Source organism: Notolabrus celidotus, chromosome 6 (assembly GCF_009762535.1).
Source record: "Notolabrus celidotus isolate fNotCel1 chromosome 6, fNotCel1.pri, whole genome shotgun sequence".
Taxonomy (NCBI): domain Eukaryota; kingdom Metazoa; phylum Chordata; class Actinopteri; order Labriformes; family Labridae; genus Notolabrus; species Notolabrus celidotus.
In genome coordinates this window covers 23132538-23156544 of record NC_048277.1, presented here as the reverse complement: position 1 = coordinate 23156544, position 24007 = coordinate 23132538, and the positions used below count along the sequence as shown (strand labels likewise).

Here is a 24007-nt window from a genome sequence, read left to right as displayed (position 1 = left end):
AGTATAGTTGCGAATGTCGTTCTTTCTTTACAATGTGAATGGAAATGTACATTCAGAAATGATTTACATTCTAAGAACTGCAATTATGAACATGTTCTTTGTGGTAAAAGAACATTAGTGTGAACTTCTTTTTCAACGGAAGTGATACTCTTCGAGGCGGAGGGATAAAACATAGCGGCTGAATTACCGACTTCCTTTTTACTGTGGCCGCCATAGCAAGAGGAGCGTGGTTCCCGGCGAGCCGATAAACTAAATCTGAATATGGTGAGAAAATAGGCTTATTTGATCTAAAGCATGTTATATTACATGGGAGGTTTATCCCATTGTCTCCACTTTACAAATGATTCCATAAGTCTGTCGCTGTAATCTTCAGTGGGCTCTAAATACAGCGGGGAGTTGGAATCCTCCCGGCTAGCGAAGCTAACACGAGGAGCCATTTTGGTGTCTTTAGCAGCTCTGTGCAGTGACACGTGTGGTTGCGACTACATGGCAGGTTGTTCACAAACTGTTAATAGATATTCTTAATCAGAATGCACCCTTATTTTATCTGCTTCAGATTCTTCCAGAGGCTTATCAGTAGATATATGTCCATAACGTGTTAACGCCATCCACAATGAGTGGAGAAGGTACTTTTAAGAGTGGCTTGCTAAGTTAAGCGATCAGACTGGCTAAGCTAGGGCCCAGGATGTGTCGTTGTCTCTTTATAGTATAGGATGTTAGTAAGAAGTGGTTGTTGTGTCGATGGTAAATAATCATGATGCACTCTAGATCAGGGGTTCCCCAAGTGTGGGTCGGGACCCCCTTGAGGGTCGTGAGACACAAATAGGGGGTCTTCCAGAATGTTCTTTTTTTCCAAGTTATCTAAAAATATCTTATTTTGTTAATCTTCCTTTTTGTTCGTACTTTTTATTATTATTGTATTTATTTATTATTTCTTCCCTTTGATGGTTGTGTGTTATATATAATTTAACTTGTGGTGAACAAAGAAATACTTAAAAAAATGCAATAAAAAAGGTGAATGACAAGCTATCTAAAGTACATTTACTCATTTATAGTACAAAATATTGACAAACATAGCAGCAAAACTTAAAATAAAAGCTTGAAAATAGAAAATGTAATGAGTTTTCTGCCTTTCTACTTGCCAGATGACTCTTAAGTTTAGAGTTAGTGAACAGTTAATTATCCAAAGCATCAGTAGCAGTAGGTTAATTCATAACGGCACAAGAAACACACATGCTCATATTGGTAGGGTCATTTTCTGCAGACCAGCTCAATGAAGCCACAATAAATCACTTTGAGGGACAGTGGGGGTTCGCAAGTCTCTGGCACCTATATTTTGGGGGCCGGTGGCTGAAAAGTTTGGGAACCCCTGCTAGATTGCCACAACTGTTGTAGTGAATTGTAGACTGACATTTATGTTAACATTTGTTCTGAAGACGCATGTTAACTGCATTGGCTTGTTCTCAAGACACAATCTCTTCATGAACTTTAAATTGATTGTAACATCCATTATATCATATGAGGGATGTGGATTTCTCAGTCAATATACTGTATCCACCAGATGCTCAAAGCTGTATATGTTTTGTCCTAGGCTTGTGCCCGACCCCTGATCTCGGTTTACTCCGAGAAAGGAGAAACTGCAGGCAAGAATGTTGTCATGCCTGCCATCTTCAAGGCTCCAATCCGCCCTGATGTTGTGAATTTTGTTCACACCAACATGCGCAAGAACAGCCGCCAGCCCTATGCAGTCAGTGAACTGGCAGGTGAGTGATCATGACTGTCTTGAACTGGAATCTTTAGTTCAATTACCTTAGTTTAAAGATGGAAAGATGAACAAACTTGTGTATTCACACATGTTACTTGTATTGTTTGATCTTAAAACATGAACTTGTGCCAATTTCAGGTCACCAGACCAGTGCAGAGTCCTGGGGAACAGGAAGAGCTGTGGCCCGTATCCCTCGTGTGAGGGGTGGTGGTACCCACCGCTCTGGCCAGGGTGCTTTTGGAAATGTATCCTTTTTTTAATCAGAGTTAAAACTCTAATTTTTTCTTGCCTTTTTTAGTTTTTTGAGAAAACTACAAGTGCTATGGCAAATTGAAACTGAAGTAAATGCTTGCCATGATGGTGTAATTTGCGTCTGACTCTGTGTACAGCGACAGAATGCCTACTGTCACATGCTGGCACAGATGGCTGATGAACATTTGAGTCTGAGCAGGTATTCTGTAATTAAGTTTTAAAGTTCCTTCAGTAGTTGTCAAACCTCCTTGACTTTGGTCTAGATGTGTCGTGGAGGTCGCATGTTTGCCCCCACCAAGACCTGGCGCCGCTGGCACCGCAGGATCAACACAACCCAGAAGCGCTATGCCATCTGCTCTGCTGTGGCTGCTTCTGCCATTCCTGCACTTGTGATGTCCAAAGGTAAGATCAAGGAAATATTATCAGCTGAAATACACATATAAAAGATATTTCTATCTGAAATGTTGAAGTACAAATGAAGATGTGCCTTGCCATGATGGTGTAATTTGCGTCTGAGCCTGTGAACAGTGACGGTAGCCTGCCGTCATTAAGCTGTCATAGTGTATTGATGTCTACTAAATTCTGAGCAAGCGTTAACAACACTGTCTTTTGACAGTCATGGAAGGTTGTGTGTGTGCGAGTGTTGAGATCTCTGGTTGACATACTGGTGTTGTCTGTTAGGACATCGTATTGAGGAGATCCCTGAGGTCCCACTGGTGGTAGAGGACAAAGTTGAGGGATACAAGAAGACCAAGGAGGCCGTGCTTCTGCTGAAGAAGCTGAAAGCCTGGAACGACATCAAGAAGGTAACCTACGTTTAAGAAAATGATGAAATTGTTTTTTGACTTGACTTTGCACTCTAATAGAAAAAGATTAGATGGACAAGATGCTGTCATCTGATTAATTTGTACTGTGAAGTGTAGCATTAAAATCTTGGATGGCATTATTTACTAAAAGTTTGATTTTGAACAGTTAGTCTATCCATGGTAACTGATTAAGTTCACTAAACTTACTGGACATGACTGGTGTTATTAAGCTAAATGGTATATATATTCTAAACTTGGTGTGCAGGTCTACGGCTCTCAGCGCATGCGTGCTGGTAAGGGTAAGATGAGGAATCGCAGACGCATCCAACGCAGAGGGCCATGCATCATCTACAACCAAGATGCTGGTGTCACCAAAGCCTTCAGAAATATCCCAGGTGTGTGATTGGTTCAATTAATTTGTTCTTTAAAGCTGCTGTTGGTATTCAGAGTAAACATCTATTCAGAGAGAGGGACTTCGAATGTCAACACTATCCCTGCCAACCATATTTCCTCTTAGCCCCCCAACACAGATCGGTGTGTGCAGTCATGATAGTGCCAGACTCATAACCAATTGAATGACGTAGTAGGGGCTGCCCCTTAACCAATCAGGACAGAGGATTGAAGATTAGCTATTATTGGTCCGTCATAACAGGAACGAGGGGAATAATAACATTGCTTGATACAAAGGCATTGGAAAACACAGAGATTTCGCAATAGTCTCAAATTACTCCACTTAGTCCACTGAGTACCAATGGGTATTATATTTTCTCCAAACACAGCAGAAAGAAACGTTTCTACACCATTCCTACCAACAGCAGCTTTAAGTGCAGTGATGATTAAATGGTTGAATTTCAGAAATGGGTGGGAAGAAAGAAAAAGAAAGTTTAAAGTCTTAGTCTTGCCTGTGTTGTGGGTCAGTGGTTTGTAACATTTAATCTGTAAAGTGACTGTAAGTAGAGCAACATAACTTAAATTTTTTTTTTTACATTGTGCTGTTTATGAAGGCATCACCCTGCAGAACGTCAACAAACTCAACCTCCTGAGGCTCGCCCCCGGTGGTCACGTTGGACGCTTCTGCATCTGGACAGAGAGCGCTTTCCGTAAGCTCGACGAGCTGTACGGCACCTGGCGTAAACCTTCTTCCCTGAAGACCGGCTACAAGTAAGTGATTCTATTTGAGAGCAATACAATTGAAGAGTTGAACATATTACTGTGATGAGCTTCCACTTCAGGTCCGTGTTTTTGAAACTCTGTGATATTATCGAAGTTCTGAGAATGACTGTCAAAAGATTGAAAGTTGACTCTTGTCATAATGTACAATGTGAGGAGTTTAATGGTGGATTTCTTGTTTATTTCAGCCTGCCAATGCACAAGATGACCAACACAGATCTGAGCAGGATCCTGAAGAGTGAGGAGATCCAGAAATCTCTCCGTGCACCTAAGTAAGCACCCTCCCACTTATAGTGATTTTTTTTTTTTAGCTTTTCAACTATGATGATGTTCCACTTCAGGTCCGTGTTTCTGAACCCTGATTTCAATGGAAGTCCTGAGCCTGCACATTGTTTATCACAAACTTGATGATCACAGAAGTGCACCTTGTTAAGACTTGTTTATTTCTGTCATTACAGCAAGAAGATCAACCGCAGAGTGCTGAAGAAGAATCCTCTGAAGAACCTGAGGATAATGCTCAAACTGAACCCTTACGCCAAGACAGCAAGACGTCATGCCATCCTCAAGCATGACCCGGCGGTAAGAAACATGGCAGTATAAGCTACTAATTATAACAGACTTAAAAGTGCCACGTGTGACTTTACTAGGGGTGAGCCTGACTAAGGATTTGCTTAGTCGAATCTGATTCATCAGATTTTGCCCATAGTTGACGAAAAGTCGAATGTTTGTTGTTTTTCCTTATTGACCCAAAGTCTGCATGATGGTGACCGCATGACAATATTACACATAACCATTTACAATTAAGAGACTCGTAGCTTAAAGTAAAAGGGACAACAGAATATTATAAGTATAAAACTTAGATTTTTTAAATCTATATTGCAAAAACAACGAGGTGATGAAGGAGGGAAAACTAAAATAAGGCCACCATCTGTTAAACATGGAACAACTCGCCGTTATAGAGTAAGGAATCAGGAGATATTTATACAGTGTTCGCACAGCGGAGAGCAGCGCTGCGGAGGGTAGTTTGTCCAACTTAAGGCTAAACATTTGTATAATGTTCAAAATCAAACCTGAACCAGCTAGAGGGTTTTTAAATACCTTAACAGCTTTTAAAACAGTCTTTCATCGCGTCTTCATCCACTTGAGTCTTTTCAAATTGTACGCGAGGAAAACCATCATGTTTACGGGCAGAAGTGCGCTCCTTGCTCTGTTGCCTGTAAATCCTGTCATAGAGAATATCCTCTCTGATGGCGTGGAGGTGGATGGGATGCTGTGGATTGTTTTTGAGGCTTGGGACAGCTTTGGGTATCCCTCCTCGTTCTTTTGGCCCCGTACAGTTTTTGTGTGGTCCGGCAATCCTTTATCTCACAGCCCTCCTCATGAAGCTGCTCCTCATCTTCATTACTATTTTTAGGATCAACTGAAGTTTTATTTCCTGACATTTTGAGCTAACATGAACGTAGAAAGATTTAAAGGCCAGCTGAGGTACGACTGCTCCACAGGTCCTGCTAAATGGTCCACCTTTAATTACATGGGGAGATTTAATTACCACTTTAAGGAGATTTAACACTTAAAGAGCTGTTCTCAGAATTACATTGAATAAGTCTATATTTATATCAAAATAGGATATATGAGACACTGTTTTTACGGGAAACAGGAAAATAATGTAAAATTAGACATTGAGCACCCCCATGGTTTGAATGGAATGATCCATGTTTCATATGCAAATATTTGACTATGAGATTGGCAGTCGACTAAGACTCGTTAGAACGACTCGTCAAATATTCGACTATTTGGGGTCACCCCTAGACTTTACATTTTCTCTTCTTTCTTTAGATCAAGGCCAAGATGCTGAAACCCAAGAAGAAGCCAGCAAGGAAGGGAGCACCTGCTAAACCCAAGCCTACAGCATAAATTTATACTTACAGTATGGAGTTCAGTGATGAATAAATCAGTGCTTTCAAATCCTGGAGTCAGACTTGTTATTTCAAAGGTGGTAAGCAAGATGGTTTTCAATGCAGGCCTTCAATATATATATCAGGTGAATTTTGTGGTAGTGGTTTACTAAAAGCTGGTAAGAGCAAAGATGAGGCAGTCCAGGTTGATCCCACATCGAGGACCACATATCCTCAACGACTAAGAGATGCCGTCACCAATATATATTCAGAAACATTCCAGGTAAGTTCTCAAAACTGTCTTATGTCATGCAAGTTATTGTCCTGTCTGAAAACTTAACACTCAGCCATGTGTGGTTTAAATTTAGTGTCTCAATCTTAAATTGAGTGTTTTTTAAGTCTTGATCACTGGATATTGTCTTGAATAAGTTAGACATTTTTCCACAAGCAGGTCCCTCCGGTTCAACCATTGTGCTTTTGTTTTTAGACTCCCTCTGAAGAACAGCTTCAACCTGCTTCCTTGAAGGCTGACAAAAAGTAAGTACAACAAAAGAGATAACTCTGTAGTATTGATCATGTTACTGTGATGAGCTTCCACTTCAGGTCCGTGTTTTTGAAGTTAAGTGATATTCACGAAGTTCTGAGTTTGATCATGATGGCACTTGTTGAATCACTCGATGTACAATTTGATTCAGAAATTTAACAATAACTTCCTTTTATTTATTTCAGCCTGCCTGTGCATAAGATGACCAACAGGATCCAGAAGAGTGAGGAGATGTATAAAGCTCTTTGCACACCAAAGTAAGCAAGACTCACTTTAATTTCTTTATAACCATTTTGCTTTTTAACCCTCCCGTTATGTCCTGAGTCAGATTGACCCATTTAAAAGTAAAAAAAAATTTGACCCGGCAGTCAAAGTGTAGTCTAAAGGGGGTCAGAAGTGTCAAATACTAATTGTTTTTTTGCAACGGTGTGACATATTTCACCCCAATCAGGAACACACACATGAAAAACGAGTGAGTTATCCTCTTTGAACCATGATCTGTGAGAATTAAAGAACACCATTGCACTAAATATTGATTTAAATGGTTAGTAATGGAGTTAATGACGATATTAAAAAAAAAATGCATTTGGATTTTTGGGGTTCTGACACTTTTGGATAATAAAATATGCCCCGGGTCAAGTTGACCCAGGAACATTTTTGCTGTTCCTGGAAAACAAACATAACAGGAGGGTTAACTATGATCATGTTACTGTGATGAGCTCACACTTCAGGTCTGTGTTTTTGAAGTTTAGTGATATTCATGAAGTTCTGAGTTTAATCATGAAAGCACTAGTTGAATCAGTCTTAATGTGTAATTTGATTCAGGAATTTAACAATAACTTCCTTATTTATTTCAGCCTGCCTGTGCATGCGATGACCAACAGGATCCATAACATTGAGGATATCCATAAAGCTCTTTGCAAACCAAAGTAAGCAAGGCTCACTTTAATGTCTTTAAAACCATTTTGCTTGGGGCGCTGGTGGCCTAGCGGTCTTCAGCTGCCCTATGAAATAAAGGCCAAAAAATATATAATGTAAAGAAAAACAAACTTTTTGCTTGTTAACTATGATCACGTTACTGTGATGAGCTTCCACTTCAGGTCCGTGTTTTTGAAGTTTAGTGATATTCACGAAGTTCTGAGTTTGATCATGAGAGCACTTGTTGCATCAGTCTATGTACAATTTGATTCAGGAATTTAACAACGTCCTTATTTATTTCAGCCTGCCTGTGCTTAAGACGACCAACAGGATCCAGGAGAGTGAGGAGATCCATCAAGCTCTTTGCACACCAAAGTAAGCAAGGCTCACTTCAATTTCTTTAAAACAGTTTTGCCTGTTAACTATGATGATGTTCCACTTCAGGTCCGTGTTTCTGAACCCTGATAATAATGGAAGTCCTGAGCTTCAAGACTTTGATTCAACTGTCAATTGAGCCACAGGTCACCTCGTTAAACTCCGTTATTTTGTCATTACAGCAAGAAGACCAACCACAGGGTGCTCCTCCGTGGATCTGAAGACGATGCTTGAACTGAATTCACATGAGTGATGAATAAAAAGATTAAAACAGACTTGTCAAGCAATAGTTTAATTCACAAGACAATTTATTTCACAAAAGCTAGCATAGATTTAAACTTGGCGTTGTAATGACACAAGGCAAAGAGGAATATCAAGCACACAGGTTTAGCAGCATTTGTTTAGGTTAAATAATTTGATCATTAGAAAACATGGCTTTTCAGGCAGGCCTTCAATACAGCCCAAAGGATTATTCAATAAAGAGTTAAATCACTTGGCATGTTTGTTTTTAAACTAAATATTTATCTAATGATTGCACAACTTTTAAATACACTTATTAATCAGTATAAAGATATCGTTCACCCTTCATACAAAGCCAGAGGAACTTGGAATGTGGGGGTGATTTTTCGGAGACGTCTCACATGGCCGTACCGTGTGTGGGTGTCAAAGGCTGATTGAGTCCGATAGTACTGCACAACCAGCCAGCGAAGTCGACCTGCTCTGCCTCAGACTGTTTGATAAAAGAATGTACCTGAAGACACGGGGAAAAGGTGTTCAGAAAGCGTAAGAGGAGAAGTTAAAGAAATGAGGGCATGTTCAAATACACAAACTTACCATCTGCTGTTTGAGGTCTGCTCTCTCTGCAGGGTTCTTGATCAAACTAAAAAACAAAACAGGCATCTCATGTAGTTAATTTTACTGCCACTAGATGGCACACATTCCAAAGGGCAGAAATTGACTGCTTCGTGTCAGTTAACTTTTCAAACATGTCTCACATACCACTTATTGACAAAGTCTTGGAAGTCAGTGCTGAATATACCAGGAAGCTTTGGTGGAGGCTGAAAAATAAAGAGTCCAGTTAGAGACGGACTGGTCGAATGGAAAATGATGCAAAGATTTAACATTTGGTTTATGAAAGCAACAGTTCACTTTGGCAAGACAATCTTTAGTGGGCCAAAGGTAATTCCCGAGTGCTGATGTAGAGGCACTGTGGCTTCTATATGGAGTGACAGCAAGATCAAAAACTGTTCTGTGCCATGTCACTCAGGAACTAGTGGCCTGCAGTGCCATGTCACTCCTAAAATGGCAGGTGACGTTCTTGTGACAAGTCTTAAAACAGTCTTACATTATGTTTGATGATAATCTTGCTTTTAAAACTGAAATATTGTCTCTTGATTACACTTCTCAAAAATAATTTTCCAACCGTATTGTTATCCCATCTATTCAAACACATTAGCTGCATTATTTATGCTTGTACAAATTGCGCATTGGGGTTTTATCTTGTTTACTAGAAGGATCAGAGTTGCCTCAAAGTGCAGTGTTAGTCCATTTGCAGTACAAGCAAAAGGAAGACTGCACATGTACCTGGATGCTGACTAAAATAGCTATCTATTTCTCCCTCCAATGGAATGCGGTTTAGAGTAAATATACGTATGATAGATAAAACACTATTTAGAAGCTCATTAAGTGAAATATTGAATTATTTCTATGAAAATAAACAACGCGCCTAAAGTATGCTTTTGAATAGACAAGATTTCAACTCGGTTGGAAAATGAAAGACAATATTTGTCAGTTTTCAAAGCAAGTTTATCATCAAACATAATCTAAGACTGCTTGAAGCATGATCACAGGAAAAGAGGCCAGGGCCATGACATGGCTACGGTGGCCCTGAAGTGCAAATCACAACGAAAACACCCTGGCGGCACTCATATTTGAAAAACATGTAAACCATGTCCTTCTGGGTCAAAGGATAGACCAGTCCAATCAGCGACGAGTCATGTCCCCCGAGGGTACCTACTTCTTCCAGTTTGGTTAATGTCTTAGTGTTTTCTGAATTGCCGTTGTGTTTGGCACTTCAGGGCCACCGTACATGTCAGTAGAGCAAGGCACCTGCTACTGTTATAGGAGCAACCTGTAGGTAGAGAGCGGCATACGTAGCTACATGGTGCAACAAGCCACTAGCTACAGAGTGGCATGGCACAGGCCACTTTGTGATCTCGGTGCTGCTGTCTATATGCATATACATCACTGCACCGAAGTATCCTTAAAATCCTTGAATGATCGGTCCAGATTTATCAAACTCAACAGACTCATTTCAGTGGATGCACAATGGATGACAAAAATCAGATGAAACTGAGTGAATTTTATTTGTGAATCATTAATGCTGCCATCTGAAGAATTGTACCCAAGTAACTTAGAGCTAATTTACATCTGTAGTCCCATGGCAGGTAACAATAAAAACATCACGTGGTTCTAAAACATTGCTCCAGAAAGTAGTTGAGGTAGTGTTGGAAAGAAGAGACTACATTGTGTGATCAAAAATATTCTGTTGCATGATACACTTTACTACTGTATGCTGCTTGTAAGACTGTTGTATAAAAGTAGTATCACACATCAGGTCATGTTGTACTCATAGACTGTAAAATAAATGGACGTCATCTTGCTCGGCTTGAAGTGAGGCCGCGGCAAAGAGCTGCTCCCCCTAGTGCCGGGCTGCAGTATAGGCCAAATACTCCGTCTCCCCCATTCATTTGAATGCAGCTGCGGTCAAACTTGAAAAAAATAAATACACGTTGTACAAATGTTTCTCACATCCATATGCTGTGGTGATATGTAGTTAGTATTTGACTGTTTTGTGTTCAAGGCCTCTTTTTTCTGAAAAGTTTCTTTTTCTTTAGTTATTAGCGGTTAAAAAACAGGGTTTTACATCTGGATTTACTTTGATTGACAGCTGCAGTAGAGAGAAACTCCGTAGGACTTCGGGACGGTACGCTGTAGGGCGGAGCTTGTTACTTTGGAAACACACAAATTCCCTACTGTGCAGACTCTGGCTGCAGAAAATGTACAAGATGTCTGCGTTCTGGAACGGGATATTTTGGCTTCAAAACCATACAATGGGAAAAGGAGCGACGCTGTCCATAATATATACGGTCTATGGTTGTACTAAGTAAAAGCACACGCGTGATTATCCATGTCCGAATCACAGAAGTGCAGTTCCTGTAGTACACGTGATCACACTCACCTCATTGACAATGTAATCAAGAAGCTCAAATATAGCCATCGGTGGTCTGCTGTCAGGTCCATACGCTGGAAGATAAAAGATATTAACCATCAGAATTCACGGTGTTGTCAGCAGCACATGCCACTTCATCACAGTGCTGTTATTATTTTGGGTATTTCAGCAGTAACTGTGAAATTACTTCAGCCAGAGCTGCTGGATTCTTAGAGCCCTGCATCACAGTATTACACGATGAAACAAATGTCATGTCAGACTTACAGCTGCCTGGTCGTCCAGGGGGGCGGGGCTTGGGTGAGGACTGACTGGACGCTGCCTCTCCTTCCATCGGGAAGCCAAAAATCTGTTCCAGTTCGTTAGCATCAGGTGGTGGGATGGGGAAGCGTCCGATGGCCATTTCAACCAGGGACAGACCCATACTCCAGATGTCTGACTGAACTGAGTAATGGGTGCCCTGCAAGCGCTCCGGCTGCAAAACACATGTGGTGTCAAAGCTATATCAATCACTTACTTGTAACATGATTATATAGATGCTAACAGCATTGTAACCATTGATAACACATTTGCACTGATTGGAGGTTTATTGAGTCTTGTGTTGTGGTGAGATGTAAACTGCAATAGTTTGAAATTTCAAGACTGTAAACAGGCTCCTACTTTCAGAGGTTTAGTGTTTGATAAAGCAGTAAAATAGAGCTCTTCAAAAACATCTTTGAATCAGTGGTATAAATTGAATCAGTAAGCACGATTACACAAGAGTTACTGCTAACAAAACTGAGGCCTTCTTGATATGAACACCATCAATAACCCTTCAGTCCCAGCTGCTTTGTGAGTCATCCCAGTTGGGAATTCAGCCTAAACTGGGCCCTCTAGCCGCCTTAGACAAATCTAAATCTGTAAATCTGAGACTTGAGTTGTAAAAATGAATCCCAAAGGCTAACGTCTGAATGAAAACAGCAGGGAAGGAGGAGCGCGTCCAGTTTCACTCACAGACATGTAAGAGCGAGTGCCCACAAAGGAGTTGGCCATGGAGTCTATGAGCTGTCCGCTCACTCCAAAGTCACACAGCTTGATCTCACCGCGGGAATTCACCAGGATGTTGGAGGGCTTGACATCTGAAAGAGGGACATTCAATATTAAGAAGGACATGTAGGGCGATTGGGAACAGACAACAGTATAACAAGGAAGAAAAGGGCTGTCAGCATGTTGTGCTGCTTGCCACGTGTACAACATCTAGAACAGCACATACAGTTGTGCTCATAAGTGCAGAATTTGTGAGTTTTTGGCCATTTTTCAGATTATATAAATGATAAGAAAAAACCTTTTTTTTTCCACTCATGGTTAGTGGTTGGGTGAAGCCATCTATTGTCAAACAACTGTGTTTACTCTTTTTAAATCATAATGACAACAGAAACTACCCAGATGACCCTGATCAAAAGTTTACAGACCCTGGTGATTTTGGCCTGATAACATGTACACAAGTTAATAATAATAATAATAATAATAATAATAATAATAATACATTTTATTTATAAAAGCGCTTTAAAAGATTCTCCAAGACACTTCACAAGAAAATAAATTGTACAATAAAAAAGCAAAGGAAAACAATGCAAAAAAGCAAAGAAAAGCAAGGCAGCAAAATAAAACAAAAGAAGAAAAAACAAAACAAAACAAAACAAAAATCAACAATTATAGGTTAAAAGCCTTTCTAAATAGGTGGGTTTAGAGTCCAGATTTGAAGTTGGTGAGTGAGGGAGAGAATCTGAGGTGTTGGGGGAGAGAGAGAGGGTGGGGGCAGCGACAGAGAAGGCCCTGTCCCCCCAGGTTCGGTGCTTGGGTTTGGTGAGAGGGGTGAGGAGGTTAAAGGAGGGACTATATGGCTGCAGAAGGTCAGTGAGATGAGGAGGTTGACACAAATGGGTTTGAATGGCTACTACAGGTAACCATCCTCACCTGTGATCTGTTTGCTTGTAATCAGTGTGTGGGCTCCTGACAGACCCTTGCATTTTTCATCCAGTACTGCACTGACATTTCTGGATTCTGAGTCATGTGGAAAGCAAATGAATTGTCAAAGGATCTGCGGAAAAAGGTAAATTGAACTGTACAAAACAGGAAAGGGATATAAAAATATATCCAAGGACTTGAGAATGCCAATCAGCAGTGTTCAAACTCTGATTAAGAAGTGGAAAATGAGGGATTCTGTTGAAACCGAACCACGGTCCGGTAGACCAACAAAAATTTCAGCAACAACTGCCAGGAAAATTGTTTGGGATGCAAAGAAGAACCCACAAATAACTTCAGGTGACATACAGGACTCTATGAAAAAAGGTGATGTGGCTGTTTCAAGATGCACAATAAGGAGGCACTTGAAAAAAATGGGCTGCATGGTCAAGTCGCCGGAAGAAAGCCATTACTACGCAAATGACAACACAGTTGTTTGATAATAAATTGCGTCACCCAACCACTAACCATGAGTGAAAGAAAAGTTTTTGTGTCATCATTCATATTCTCTGAAAAGTGGCCAATAACTCACAAATTCTGCCAGGGTGTGTAAACTTATGAGCACAACTGTATATCCTAATCCTCTGAGATAGGGACTCACTGTTAGGTGCTGATCAATATTGATTTCAAGTATACAGCATAGACAGATATATGTTTGTTATGGTCTTACAAACTAAAATATCTTTCAATATCTAGAAGATTTACTTAAGTAAATGAAATAGTGAATAACCTCTGTGCATGATCTTGTGTTTCTCCCTCAGGTAGGACAGCCCTTTAATGACCTGAAAGACAAATATGACATCAGTGCAATTTGGATTCAGATTATACAGCAGGACAAAAGAGATCTTGTTCATATGCATCAGTGAAAAAAAACAGTTTAATGTCTCAGAGCAAAACAAATATAGCCCCAGTGTGACAAGCACAGCCTGAAACTGGAAGGAGAGGTGTTGGAGCTACCCACAGCGATGCTGACTTTGCCAAGGATCTGCTCTGGGATCTTGCCTGCCTTCTTCAGTGACTGATCCAGGGAGCCGCCGTCCTACAGCCAGCAGGTAAGGAGGACAAATTCAATGTAATCAAACAAAACTGCTCTCTAGAAATATCAATGAGGAGAAAAACCCAAAGCCAATACAGCAGAGCTCCAACAGAGGGCTTTTGTGATTAATGATAAGTACCATATGCTCCATGCAGATGCTGATTTCTCCATCACTGTAGAAGGCTCCGTAGAAGCCCACGATGTAGGGGGAGTTACACTCGTGTAGCACCTGCAGCTCTCTAATGATCTGGTTCCTGATGGCCGGTTTGATCTCCAGGTGGATCAGCTGGAACACATGAGGGTTTATTTATGATCCCGTAGCACACAGAACATAAATACCAAGACTTTCAAGCTTCCTCTTAGTGTACAAAAACAGTAGATATCATCGATGAAGCTGTCCAAAAGAAATCATACAAAATTTAACAGAAATATATCTGACGCAAGAAGATGTAAGCTAAATGATGAGCTGTTAAATTGTAATCATGGGAATAAAAGGAAAAAGAAATCAAGACAAAGCAGAGGCAGATAAAAATACATAAACACTTCCAGTCAGATGTGCCGTGAGAATAACATAAATTAGTTATGGGACATGGTAATGGTTTGTTGGCACAGATACCCACATTTGTCTTGGTTTTCGAAATACTAAAAAGAGGTTTAAATGAAACACTTGGCCCCACTTTTTCCAAAAACAGTAATGATGCCCATAAAAATGTACTGTCACAACTAAAAATAAAGTCAGTAATAGACACAATTCTGGCCCTGTCTTCACTGAAGTATCCCCAGTTTACCTTCCTCGCCATGATCAGACCTGAGGGTCGGTGGGACACCTTGAAGACGACTCCTCCGTTGCCCGCTCCGAGCTCACAGATCTTCTCAAAGTCATCGTCCTTCAGCTCTCCCACCTTCTGCTTCTGTGTCAGAAAGGCCTCCAGGCGTTTCCGCTGCTGCTCGTCCAACTCGAGCTCCTCGAGTTTCTTCTGCAGCGCCTCCAAGTTTGTTCTTGGAAAGAAGGTAATGAGAGACAGAAAGAAGAATGAGCGAGTTACACGTGCAATATTTATGACTTCTCCCCTCAGTAGAAGCTCTTTGGCTGGATTCAGATAGACACTTTTGCAGGTGTTCTTTCCTTGATGTACCTGTTGCCTCAGGAGGGTCAAGATCTGACATATTTATTATATAATTAAAACCCTGCAGGGAAAAAATAAAGCTCAAGAGCCTCTGAGAACAGTGGTAACCAAGCACAGAGCCAGGAGGAAGACAGGAAGCTGACAGACCCCAACGCGAGGAAGCGCTGAGTTTCCTTGATACGCTCACTTCCCTGCTTCCTCGCTTCCCTGCTTCTGTTGTCATGGTGATACATTTCTTTGAGAAATCAATGGGGGGAGCAAATGTTTCTGATCTTCTGCTTTGTGGCCTCCCCCCATGTGTCAAAACACTGAGTAGACTGCAACACTGATCTTAAATAGGATGGTCATGTAAAAACGAATGAGCCATCAAGCTTTTTAAGTGATTAGCTGAGTTTATATTAGTATTAGTATAAATAACGATGCAAAAATGTGCATTTTTAAAAGAATAAACTAGTAAGTAAGTGACTTTACTGACTAACATGGGCTAGTTTTTAAGGTAATAGCTGCAGAAGAATAAAACAGATGCATGAATTGATGTTGAGGCCACTGTTGAAGGTATACAAGCTACTCTAACAAACACCATCTTCAGCTTCTCACAAGTGCCCATCCTTTGATTCTGCATTACAAAATGCTGATCTGATGCTAATAAGATGGCCTCAGTGATAATGAACTTGATTTCTTTGTTATTTAATCACAACTCGTTGGAGGGCAGTACGCTCCTCTCCGTGCTCTCAACCGCGCAGCACAGAGAGGGTTAAGTGGTTTTATTTTTGACGATGGGCTCCACATATCCATGGAGACGAGGTGCAGAGTTTGAGTTGGCTGTGGGCGGCGTGGGCGGTTTGTGGACAAGAGCTGGAGGTGGAGGAGACTGGAGGTACGGAGAAGAGGAGCAGAAACACACACTCCACACAACGTGAATGTGGGAGGGACAGCAGAAGCTAAACACTGCAGGCACCCCTCCTCCCTCCTCCCTCCACCTCCTCCTCCTCCTCCTCCTCCTCCTCCTCCTCCTCCTCTGTGCAGGAGGAAGTAAGCACGACACTGGCCTTTTGTGCTCCATCCACACAATGTCCAAGGACATGCAGTAGAACATGAAAAGGAAAGACGCAACATTGCAGCAGAAGTGTTACGATAAAACGTGTTTGTGAAGCTCTGTTGAGTTTTGCCTTGTGACTGAGGCAGTCTTTACTTTAACTGCAGGCTTTATTATGAATGGAATATAACAGCCCGTGGTTATCAGACACACAGAACTCCAGCACATTACTACCAATGTGCTGTCTTCCCAAAAATAACACGATCAAAGCAAACTGCAAGGTGCTGGATGTGTTCAGTGTTTCAGGTCAGATCACAGCATGCAATGTGTCTGTTACACAAGATCCAAGATAAGCAGATCATCATACCCTTTCTGCTTTTTTAATACAACAAACTCAGCTTTTTGATTGCAGGTTTACCCAACACCTCAACTGACCCCCATCCTAAAATCTGAGGTAGGCAAAGAGCAGGACTATAACAGCTGAAAGTACAACAAAGCATAAACTTCAGAGAAGCCAATCCTTTGGTAAGAAAGTGTAGATACTTCTGAAAAGTGTTGAATTGGCACAACATTCTATGTCTGCTGTACGTGTGAATCATTGTCCTCTTCACACGTTCATTTGCACATTTAAAAAGTGAGCACATTAAAACTCACTGCAACATTTTCTAGAATAACAGAGCTTTGAAAAAAGCTCCCAAACACTACAGTAGCATTTACCAAGTTAGGACAAACAGTGTCTTGGTAGTATGATCTTATCTTTTCTTTTTTTACTTTTAAGAAATGGCAATATGCCTGAGGCAGTCTATCCAGAACAGGTTGTTTTTATTTGTTCTCAGATCTCCTCTGATAATATTACATGCTTGGCTGGTATTATGTTGGCCACTCAGTACAGCTCTCTCATGGCTGCCAGCCATTTCACGCTGAGAAAGCATTTGGCGGGCAGTAATGGCAATTCCTTTCAACCAGAGTGGAGTAGTCTGGTTTCAATGAGAGGCTCATCGATTGCATTAGGCTCATCTGCACCCAATATACACAACACCTGTGCTGCTGGTGAGATCATGCTAGTCCAAATTGTCCCCCAAAAATGTGCTAATTTTTACATGTCTTGTTTCAAACATGAGGCATATTTTACACCCCTTTTGAAAAAATGGATTCATTTTTTTTTTGTTTTATTGTATTTCTAAACCAGACATAATCTTGAATTACTTCCATATAAATCTGACCTTTTTCAATTTCCCTTTTCCATGCAACATTAGAAAGATCACAGGTATGGAAGTGTAATAGTGATGGCGGAAATTAATTTCCCTGCATCAGCTTCAGGGTCATGGTGTTGTGTAACCTCGCCCACGCTGACTGGTATACCTGTGTTTTTTTTTAACTGACACAAGAAAGCATATCGGCTGGAGTCATAAGGCTGATTATTTAGTGTCAAAATAATCCGGAAAAACATTTCAAACTTTTTAAGGAAAATGAACCACCAAGTCGAAGGCAGAAACATGGAGGGAAAACCTTATTGTTCTTTCTAAGTTATGATATTTTATTTATTTATTAGTTTATTGGACAGGGGCCTTGCAAAACCAAAATACTGTCAAGCCAGAGTTAGCCATAAGCTCATTTTCATCTGTGGTCCCTGGGCAGGAAGATGTAAAATAATGTACAATACAAATGATAAAAACATACTAGCATTTAAAACAATACTTACTCAACAATAGTCCAGCACTAATAATACATTTAAAAATTACATTTTATTGTCTCTAGTTTGATGCATTCAGAGGATTAACTCAGTGATCACATGATTGTTTTTCCTTGAGCCATAATTTCAGTGTACTTTTAAAAACATTGAGGCTTGTACAGTCTCTAACGTGGGTCGGGATTGAGTTCCATTTTCCTGCTGCTTTGACTGAAAATGCAGACTGTCCAAATGCAGTCTTCCTAAGTTTAACAGTCTTCTCTTGCTGATGCCCTGGTCTCCCTATGATTGTTCCTGCAGAGTAACACACATTGTTTAGGTGGTGGTGGGGCCTGATCATGAATTAGTTTATACATCATCAGACACATATCTGCATAACAAAGAAAACTGTCAAAGGTCATTAAGTTATATTTCCGAATGATGTTACAGTGGTGGTGGTTCCTTGGTTTTTTATCCAGAGTTTTCAATGATTGTTTGTAGAGGGTGTATAATGTGTTTTGTAAATGAATGTACTGCATGCATTTATTTGGTCACATATAGTATGTATCAAAGGGTTAGGTCGTGCTGCATGTAGAGGAACATATATTAGAAAACTCATTCAGTGTTATTACTGATTATAAGTCAGATAATTTAAAAGTGGTTAAAGAAAGTTTATTGTAGCTGGAGCAAATATAAGATCAAAAATACTTTTCAAGTGTCTAGATAAGGAAGTTTATTTGTTATGAGCCATAAAATCACACCCCTTTTGAAATGTTGTTTTCCATACAAAGACTTTAAGCTCATAAATACACCCAAACAGGAAGACATGAGGTCATCACAATCAATGTGCTGAGACATAAAATGCCTGGCTGTGTCACAATTGATAAAATACAGTCACCTAGTAAGAATTCTGTGACGTTATTTTATGCAGTAATGTTGGCCTTGTAGCTAATCCGGGCAAATCACAGAAACCTTCAGAATGATCGCTGATTTGATGATTCTGATGGACTTAGAAAGACACACTCTGGTCCAAACTTGTGAGAATATATATAATATCGCAATTATGCACTTTATGTAGGCATTAACCAGGCCTCCCTGGCATGCGTACAGCTAGTTCAGAATTCTGCCCCTCAGCTTTTAACTGGCACCCGTAAGCACGAGCACATAACCCCCATCGTTGCCTCCCTTCACTGGCTCCCTGTTCATTTTAGGTTTCATTTTAAGATTTGTTTGTTATTAAATCTTTAAATGGAATCGCTCCACAGCACATCACCGACCTCCTGCAAAGCTACACTCACACAAGGTCTTTGAGGTCTACAGGACAGCAGCTTCTTGTGGTCCTTAAGACCAGGCTGAAAACCAGGGGTGGCTGTGCCTTCTCAGCAGTGGCCCCCAAACTGTGGAACGAGCTGCCCCCCATGTTAGATTGTCCCCAACATTAACGACTTTTAAATCCCACCTTAAAACATATTTTTGCTCCTTGGCTTTTAACCCAGCATGAGAGTTGTGTGGTCTCTGTCTCTGTCTGTTCTTTTATTGGAATTTTAATTGCTATTACAGTGTTTTTATTCTATTTATTTATCTATTTAAAGTGTTTTATTTGTTTTATCATGATTCTTTTACTTTATTCTATTTTATTTTGTGCAGCACTTTGCTAAACTTGATTGTTTTTTTAAATGTGCTATATTAATAAAGTGGATTGGATTGGATTGGAATTATAAACAGTCATTCTGTTATATTCCATGTTGAGCAGTCAATCTGAAATTGAGTTCCCCTTTTCTGCAAGGCTGCTGCAAGGTATACTTTCCATACACCAACCAGTTCAGTTGCTGATTGGTTAAACTATCAGACATTAGGATCATCATTACGTTTCATTAGAGCTTCAATGATTTTTCTCTGATAATTGGTCTGTTTTAAAAATAGATAATCGAACCCTCAGAGTTATATCTGGGGTCGATGCATTCAGCTGGAGCATTTTAAGTGTATGATCAGATTGCGCTCTTGAATTATTTAACTTCAATGGTCCTTGGCATCTGACATGGAACACGCAGGTACATTTTTAGCTTGAAAAAAATCTAACTGCATTGTTATTTCTTTCCTGTTCCTTCTTTTCACGTGGGTGTGCAGGTGTTACTTGTATGCGGTGTAAAAACAACAGAACGTGTGCAGAGTGTGAGGGACAGATGTGTTTCTGCAGCCTCGTCATCCTCCATCACCAGCCTGGAACAGGATTTTCTTTCCCTAAGAGGCAAAACTGGCGCTTTTTATGGAAAAGAACGAGTGAGTGCCTCCAGACTTCATGGCTCTCTGTCACAACATGCAAACACACACACACACACAATGTGAATTCCATTTGTGATGGGAAATGGGTTCCTCTCCATCCCTGATCGATGTTTGTTAGACAAAGGAGCAGGAATATTTGTCAGCTCTGGCCAAACATTATGTCATCATCAACAATAACTCCAACAACTTTCTGGCTTAACATGACGGAAATAACACACCAATCAATCGACTTATCACTTGGCTGGTTGATTGAAATTAGTTATTGATTAAAGTCTTATGACTGTACCAAAAACCTTAGCTTGAGAAGGTGGAAAGACAGCTCAATCTAATGAAGAATTTTTCAAGTGCAGTGTACTTTAAGCGATTCATTGCAGGGAGACAAACAAATGGCCTTCAGATGTATGATCTCATGATGACACAATGAAATATTCCACCTCTACAACACATACAAAGCCAGGCATCAGGGATGGCATGTTATGTAATTCTCATCTCCACTGATCCTGCTTGTTGCCGGACTGAGTGAGCTTTCCTCTGCAAGCTGAGAACTAGAGCACCATGTCACAACAGTTTAATATCTCCATTACTGTGTTTGATGAAACTGTGGTGATATCAGAACTACAACAAAATTTACTTAACATGCTGACACATAAATCTACACACTGATTCCCTGCAGTGGATGACCTGACCAAGAACTTTTGACACACAGAGCCGGGCTTTAAGAGAGACCTGCTCATGTATGACGCCAGGTGCCATTAGGTGCGTTTCGACCAAGAGTTCAGGGGTCTTTTAGCCCCCAGAACTACTTTCCTAAAAGGTTCCTGTGCCCCCATTGTTGTCTGCGTTTCGACCGCGGGCTGAAGTCCCAGGTAGATTGTGCAAATCAGGCCAGTGACGTATGGAGAAATCTTTATAAATAACTAAACTAGTATGCATTCCCAGGAACTCCCTCTGTGTTTCAACGACTGTGTAAACTCCACAAACACTGTTACGTTCAACCGAAAGTCCTGGGACCTTTGAAAGGTACTACCCCCCCCCCCCCCCCCCCCCCCCCCCCCCCCCACAAGCAGGGGCTTTTCAGGGGGGAGATTATCTACCCCTAAACTAAATGTAGAACCTGGTTCCTCCGGTAAAAACGCACGTAGTTCAGGGGTAAAGTCCATAGTTCCTGGGTAAAGTTCCTGCGGTGGAAAAACGCCTTTTAGTACCCTAACACTGCATAAATGCCAATATTCAAGATTCAGATTCAAGAAAGCTTTATTGTCAAGTGAGCTCATACACACAAGGATTTTGACGTGGTGAATGGAACACTGGTACTTAACAACAGGACAGTGAGGACACAACAAGACAGTAATGACACAACAAGACAGTGAGGACAAAACAAGACAGTAAGGGCAATAAATATATAAACCTACACAAATCCAAAAAATCTAAATAAAAATAGTATCTGTACAAAGAAAAGTATGTTCTCAGGTAAAAACTTTTGGATGCTGTTTTTGCTGTGAAACACTGCAGTTATACATTTTGAAAGCAATAAAAAAAAAGCTGAGTGCGCACAATAAAAAATTGGAATCATGCAGGTATCAGTATTAAACAATGAATAGCTATACTAGTATTTTTTTTAAAGCAAAATTGCTAATGAGTTGGTCACAGCTCCTAAAATATGAGCTTTGGTTAGTTGGATTTTACACTTTAATGGAAATATTGATGACTAACAGAAAATTCAATCAATTCTGATGGTGTATGAGTTATATATTGTTTTTAATCACTGTAAAGAAAATGATTAACTGTAGCCTAAGTAAGAGCTTCAGTCTGAAAAAATGAACACACACCTGTTATGACATATGACAGTTGTACACACACTGTGAAGGAGCTATGCAGCTGTCAAATGACTGCAGTGGTGACGAGCCTTTATAGCATCTTGACGGCACATGTAGTATTGACTTTAAATCTCTATCTCTCACTTACTGGTCTGATTAAAAGTTGCATATATGCTGACACTCACTCTGTGGCTCCGGTACCGTTGATAGTGTTTCCATCGGGGATCGGGTTGAGTTTGATCGGCTCTGGCTTCCTTCTCTTCTGCATGATCCCCACAGAAGCTGAAAACGAGCTGCAGTTAGAATAAAGATGGAAACCAGAGAAAAGGAGCGGCGGCGCCAAAGAGGCTGATTCTGGTTCCTGTAAGAGACTGACAGAAGAAAACACACATACAGCAGTGCAGGCTCGAGCTTACAGGGGTTGATATTCTTCTTAATGGGTGGATATGAATGACTCTGAGGATGAGACGTCACGAAAATATTTACATTCGTCTTCCGGACAGCATGGCTGCGCGTGGGACAGTGCCCCCTCTGCTGGTGATGGGTGGTACTGCATAGTTGTAACCGAAACAAAGGGAGAGTTTCACAGTAGCTCCTTAGCAATATCGACATTTTATTAATTTTGATCAGTGGTGGACAGTAACAAAGTAAATTTACTTGAGTACTGTGATTAAGTAATTTTTTGAGTATCTGTACTTTACTTGAGTATTATTTTTTGGGGATACTTATTACTTTTACTCCACTACATTCAGAAGACAATTATTGTACTTTTTACTCCACTACATTTCTATCAGTGCTCTAGTTACTCACTACTTTTGATTTGAAGTCAGCTCATTAATTTCCTTCTCTTTTCTGAAATCTTATCCCTAAGACAGTAAAATGTGTTTGTGTAGTTCTGTTTGTCTCAGTGGTTTAGTCATACCTGTATATCGTGTGTCTTGAACGTGGAGCAAAAACAAAGCAAATTTCACTCAGATCAGGCAGTTCATTCAGAGGTGGTAATGATGGCTATAATTCTCCACCTGAACACCCATGTCCATATCTTCAGCCCAAGTTAGAGGTTTTTGAAATGAAGAATGATACGTATCGTTTGAAATGTTCTCCCTGTTTCCCACTCTGCCCAAACATACAAACATTCACTGTCCAACCTGAGAAAGCGTGTTGAGCTACATAACATTTGTTTCATTCCAGATGAACATTTCAAATTAAGTTGTCTGTGCTTGGAGTAACTTAGTTTCTGTTTTTATTCCATGGTACAGTTTATAGATTTCAAGTAATGGTTTCTAAATAAACCGAATGTAACAGAATGTACTCCTATGTATTCTTGACTGCACCCATGCTTTGTGAAAATGCAAACTTTTGAGATTTTTTAAAAAGTACTTTGAATACTTAAGTATTTTCAAAAGCAAGTACTTCAGTACTTTAACTCAAGTAATAATTTGACAGAGCAACTTTCACTTGTATTGGAGTAATATTTTACATACTTTGACTTCAGTAATGAAGCCGTGTACTTTGTCCCGCACTGGTTGTAACCAAAACAAAGGGAGAGCTTCACAGTAGCTCCTTATCAACATCAATATTTTATTCATTTTGAATGAATAGAATGAATGATAATGGGAAAATATTTAAAGCTTTAAAAAGGAATTTGTGATCACAAAACTTTCAAAGTCACCGTTTAGAAGAAATTAATGGAGACTACTGACAGATTAAAAACAAAAAGAGTGCCAAAATCTGGGTGTTTATCTCCCTAAAAGTTTAATGGTTTTTTGCAAAATAGGAAAATGAATTTTTAGGTTTTAAGTTTTTTACATATAATCACGATTTTTAAAAATAATTCTTCTATTGTTGCATAACATTAGATATGTTCTCGCCATAGAAAAATATCAGTTTTCAAAACTTTGGACTTTATTATCTTAACCTTTAATTGCATTTTCAGTGTAGTCTTTCTCCCACATTGCTCTAATTGTCCAGAATGTTCCTATTTATTGACTGATGGTCACCAACCCCTACTCTTGTTTAAAGCTGCAGTGAGGAGCTTCGAGTTTGTGTTGACTTTATTGCCCCCACAAGGTGGTGTCTTG

At 40.2% G+C, this 24007-nt stretch overlaps 2 protein-coding genes and 8 non-coding genes across 11 annotated transcripts; 9 read left to right on the top strand and 1 right to left on the bottom strand.

Moving 5' to 3' along the window:
- Positions 1-193: 193 nt before the first annotated feature.
- rpl4 (ribosomal protein L4) lies at positions 194-5958 on the top strand. Its single transcript, XM_034686107.1, has 10 exons — positions 194-264; positions 1592-1763; positions 1904-2010; positions 2281-2419; positions 2699-2823; positions 3089-3218; positions 3828-3984; positions 4182-4265; positions 4452-4572; positions 5830-5958. Exons 1-10 carry the CDS (start codon positions 262-264, stop codon positions 5905-5907), a joined length of 1116 nt encoding a protein of 371 aa, XP_034541998.1. The 5' UTR covers positions 194-261; the 3' UTR covers positions 5908-5958.
- On the top strand, positions 2116-2215 carry LOC117815148. Its single transcript, XR_004631727.1, has one exon. It is a non-coding gene; the product is annotated as a small nucleolar RNA SNORD16 (small nucleolar RNA).
- Positions 2507-2606, top strand: LOC117815149. The gene has a single exon (XR_004631728.1). It is a non-coding gene; the product is annotated as a small nucleolar RNA SNORD16 (small nucleolar RNA).
- Positions 4031-4100, top strand: LOC117815143. The gene has a single exon (XR_004631722.1). It is a non-coding gene; the product is annotated as a small nucleolar RNA SNORD18 (small nucleolar RNA).
- On the top strand, positions 4310-4377 carry LOC117815144. The gene has a single exon (XR_004631723.1). It is a non-coding gene; the product is annotated as a small nucleolar RNA SNORD18 (small nucleolar RNA).
- Positions 5959-6466: 508 nt separating the features above from the next.
- Positions 6467-6536, top strand: LOC117815146. Its single transcript, XR_004631725.1, has one exon. It is a non-coding gene; the product is annotated as a small nucleolar RNA SNORD18 (small nucleolar RNA).
- A 602-nt stretch (positions 6537-7138) lies between these two features.
- On the top strand, positions 7139-7208 carry LOC117815147. The gene has a single exon (XR_004631726.1). It is a non-coding gene; the product is annotated as a small nucleolar RNA SNORD18 (small nucleolar RNA).
- A 299-nt stretch (positions 7209-7507) lies between these two features.
- On the top strand, positions 7508-7577 carry LOC117815145. Its single transcript, XR_004631724.1, has one exon. It is a non-coding gene; the product is annotated as a small nucleolar RNA SNORD18 (small nucleolar RNA).
- Positions 7578-7769: 192 nt separating this feature from the next.
- On the top strand, positions 7770-7837 carry LOC117815142. Its single transcript, XR_004631721.1, has one exon. It is a non-coding gene; the product is annotated as a small nucleolar RNA SNORD18 (small nucleolar RNA).
- A 164-nt stretch (positions 7838-8001) lies between these two features.
- Positions 8002-22448, bottom strand: map2k1 (mitogen-activated protein kinase kinase 1). Of its 2 annotated transcripts, none has more exons than XM_034686106.1 (12): positions 22343-22448; positions 22112-22208; positions 14783-14993; positions 14134-14280; positions 13920-13997; positions 13689-13740; positions 11948-12072; positions 11222-11429; positions 10967-11031; positions 8725-8783; positions 8560-8605; positions 8002-8476 (listed from the first exon to the last, which is right to left on the bottom strand). In XM_034686106.1, exons 2-12 carry the CDS (start codon positions 22192-22194, stop codon positions 8363-8365), a joined length of 1188 nt encoding a protein of 395 aa, XP_034541997.1. In that variant the 5' UTR covers positions 22195-22208; positions 22343-22448; the 3' UTR covers positions 8002-8362. The 2 variants fall into 2 exon arrangements, with proteins under 2 accessions (XP_034541997.1, XP_034541996.1); XM_034686105.1 differs by having other exon boundaries at positions 22321-22400.
- Between the last annotated feature and the right edge of the window lie 1559 nt (positions 22449-24007).

Coding starts and splice junctions, on each gene's coding strand:
- rpl4 (XM_034686107.1), top strand. Junction 2,011..2,280: donor GCCAGGGTGCTTTTGGAAAT/GTATCCTTTTTT, acceptor ACTTTGGTCTAG/ATGTGTCGTGGAGGTCGCAT. Junction 2,824..3,088: donor CCTGGAACGACATCAAGAAG/GTAACCTACGTT, acceptor CTTGGTGTGCAG/GTCTACGGCTCTCAGCGCAT.
- map2k1 (XM_034686106.1), bottom strand. CDS start 22,194: ATGCAGAAGAGAAGGAAGCCAGAGCCGATCAAACTCAACCCGATCCCC. Junction 12,073..13,688: donor ACACAAGATCATGCACAGAG/GTTATTCACTAT, acceptor TCCCTCTTTCAG/ATGTCAAGCCCTCCAACATC. Junction 11,430..11,947: donor GCACTCGCTCTTACATGTCT/GTGAGTGAAACT, acceptor TGTGTTTTGCAG/CCGGAGCGCTTGCAGGGCAC.